This window comes from Beauveria bassiana (genome assembly GCF_000280675.1).
Source record: "Beauveria bassiana ARSEF 2860 unplaced genomic scaffold BBA_S00097, whole genome shotgun sequence".
In the NCBI taxonomy this organism is placed as follows: domain Eukaryota; kingdom Fungi; phylum Ascomycota; class Sordariomycetes; order Hypocreales; family Cordycipitaceae; genus Beauveria; species Beauveria bassiana.
The window spans coordinates 7,724-10,597 of NW_007930932.1; the positions used below are offsets into that span (position 1 = coordinate 7,724).

General features: G+C 52.6%; 2 protein-coding genes across 2 annotated transcripts; one reads left to right on the forward strand and one right to left on the reverse strand.

Moving 5' to 3' along the window:
- Nucleotides 1-467: 467 nt before the first annotated feature.
- On the forward strand, nt 468-1,842 carry BBA_10185 (uncharacterized protein; the record flags this gene model as incomplete). The annotated part of the gene is made up of 2 exons (XM_008605282.1): nt 468-627; nt 680-1,842. 2 exons carry the CDS (start codon nt 468-470, stop codon nt 1,840-1,842), a joined length of 1,323 nt encoding a protein of 440 aa, XP_008603504.1.
- A 475-nt stretch (nt 1,843-2,317) lies between these two features.
- On the reverse strand, nt 2,318-2,845 carry BBA_10186 (uncharacterized protein; the record flags this gene model as incomplete). The annotated part of the gene is made up of 1 exon (XM_008605283.1): nt 2,318-2,845. One exon carries the CDS (start codon nt 2,843-2,845, stop codon nt 2,318-2,320), a length of 528 nt encoding a protein of 175 aa, XP_008603505.1.
- Nucleotides 2,846-2,874: the final 29 nt, after the last annotated feature.

The window sequence follows — 2,874 nt, forward strand, 5'->3', positions numbered from 1 at the left end:
CAACAGGCATCCGAGTTCACAAAATTATGATGTCCTGCACCGCTACATCAGGAATCTCGTGACATTACACGCTGCTGCTTGCGTTTTCTGGCTCGACCAGCAATTCGAATATCTTGAGAAACAGCGTGTTCCTACTACTGGCAAGGGGAATCGAGTCAAGAGAAGGCTGCATGCGCCGGGTAAGATTCCTCTTGCCTCTCTACCTCATCCATGCATTCACGCAGCGTCTTTCAATAACGTCTGCAGGCTACGAGACATTTTCCGCCAGGTTGATTGCGACGGCTGCAGCCGAGTATCAGTAGGAGGCCCTCGAGTGCCATGTCCCACGTGCTCTTTGAGTATCACGTCATGGGCGAGAGCGGCGAAACTATAAAAGGGCGGCAGCTGCCACTATCTGCCTCATCGCATCCTCACATTTCACTCGATTTAACTTCCTCTCTCTAGTTCCTTTAAGTAGAATTGATGCCATGGCACGAGCCAAAAACACTCTCGGGGCTGACATGCCAGGCGTCGAAAGCCCAAAGGATGTCCCCTCTGAGCACCATGATCGCCCAGTTCATGATCCCGAAGCAACGCCGAAGTCAACAGCTTTCCCTTCGGACAAAATGAAAGACGCAATTGGCACTGGTAGTTCACTGGTAGCAGCAGATGCTAAGACACAGCTAATCAAAGTACGCAGAAACTTTGCGAACAACCGCTGGTAGCACAGAGACCAGTAGTAGTATCAATACCGGCAGATCCAATCGTGCTGCGGATCACGAGCAAGAGCACGCTGTAAACTGTCACGGTTCGCTTCCCTCGCGGCAGACCAGCCCTCTGCCCACGGCTGGCGCCGAAGCTAGTGTCGCTGAGATGGCAGCGGAAGCACTTGATGCTGTAGGGGTCCCCGACGCACAAGATCTATCGCAGTCTTCGATAGCGGGCCACAACGCTGCGCAATTCACAGTCGTCATTTCTGATTCAGACGATAAAATTCAAGACCAAGTCGGTCAGGGCAGCGCAGATACAGAACCTGCCAGGCAAAGGCAACGCGGAACAAGGCAGCATGGCCCACAGAAGGGACAGCCTCAGAAAATACACAGTTCGAAGCAAGAGTCTAACAACGAGGATCCGAATGCACATGCCGACGCTGACGTTGCCCGATTCGACCAATTCAGTATTCATCAGAGTGCCAGGGTAGCTGTGCCGCAGGCTGCTACAGCACCGCGGACATCTGCGGAAGGAAAACGGAAATCCATGGGTGGCAACACAGCAACCAAAAAGCGTAAAAAGGTTTCGGACCCATCGACCCAAGACGTACGGTATGGCAAACGGGCATTCGAAACTGCAACGGGAAGCCGAAGTACAGGAGCAGTGCAGAGCAAAGGAATCCACATGCGGCGTGTTGACGTGGCCTTCCGCGAAAGTTCAATTGAGGCTGAGAGACGCGATCAAAGTGGGGACGATCTGCACATTGCCTCACCAGACAGTCTTCGGCATCATCCAACTCACCGCGACTGCGACGATGGCACCGCACAGAAAAGGGCTATTCCGTGTACCACAATCGGCGCAAATGGATCTTACAATGTGTATCGAAATGATGCCGACGAGATATCCGGTGAAACACAAAAAGTAGAAGTGCCAACTCCAAAGAACAGAAGAAGCACTACTGCGACAGAAACATCTCGATTTGTGTTATCGAACGCAAATCTTCAAATAACAACTCCAGATGGAGATGGGTCTGTGAAAGTTGAGATTGAAGGCCACTGGAATATTAAATTCGTTGACAAGCCAGTGCCTTTTCCGTCGAGAGGTAGCCCGTCTACGATTTGGGTTTCGCCGATGCGCCCGCTACACCCTTGAGAACAGCCAGCGGAGACGCCAATTATCTATGTGAGGGGTCAATTGTGCGCAGGCTCGAGCCCCGCGGACGGTCATCGAAAGATCTTGAGGTTTACTAATTGATGAGAGCTTTCAATCTGTACGGTTCACAATCGCATAGCTACTTACAAATGCCAAACTTGCTCTCTCTATCTACTTTTGCTGTCTTTATTGTGGCGCTCACATGCAGCGGCAGGTAAATCGCGACAATATTCGGTTCTCGGTATATCGTTTTGTGCCTTTACATCGCTTCTCACCCATATTCACGCGCGAGACGCTCTATTGTCGGAGCCTCGTCAGCTAAGAAGTACTTGAACAAGGTCATTGGCAGGCAGGGGACGGAAGCGGGCTTGCCGACGTTGCGTTCAATGTAGAAACACGGCCAGCTAGCGCTCCCGGAGAAGGTGGTGGCGAAGATGCTCGGCGAACTCGGTAGCAAGCATGTTGCGGCGTCTGGTCAGCGGCGACAGAATTGGCAATTTAAACGGTCGATCATCGTCTCGTCAAAATCGCTCCGGCTCATCTTGGTCATTGGTGCTTGCTGGCTGGTGGTAGCGGGCACGCCTGGTTGGCGCAGAGAACTTGAAGGAGCAGGCGAGCCAGTTTGGCCACCAGAGACTCGAGACCGTAAGTCAGCAGGCGCAGCATAGTGAGGGTACTTGCCGCCACCAGGGCTCTCTGTGCTAGAAACCTGTCGCCGCCTTTCACCCTCCTCGGCCGTAGTATAACGGCTTGAGCCTGTGTTCCACTTGATCCAGGTTCCCAGACTGCAGATCTGGTGTCCAAGCCAATGCAGACGTTGGCGTCGCTTGTCGCCCAAGGAGGGCGGCTCGAACATCTTTTCAGCATCTTCAAGCTTCTCGTTAGAAAACCAATCGGCAGGGAAGTAGTTTTTTGAAAATGCAAACCCTCGCAAAGCATAGTCTTCTGGGAGTGGGCACAAAGGCTCGTTGCGCAGCGGTCGCGGGAAGGATTCATTTGCCATCCTTGGTTTTGATAACAGTGCCGGATAGG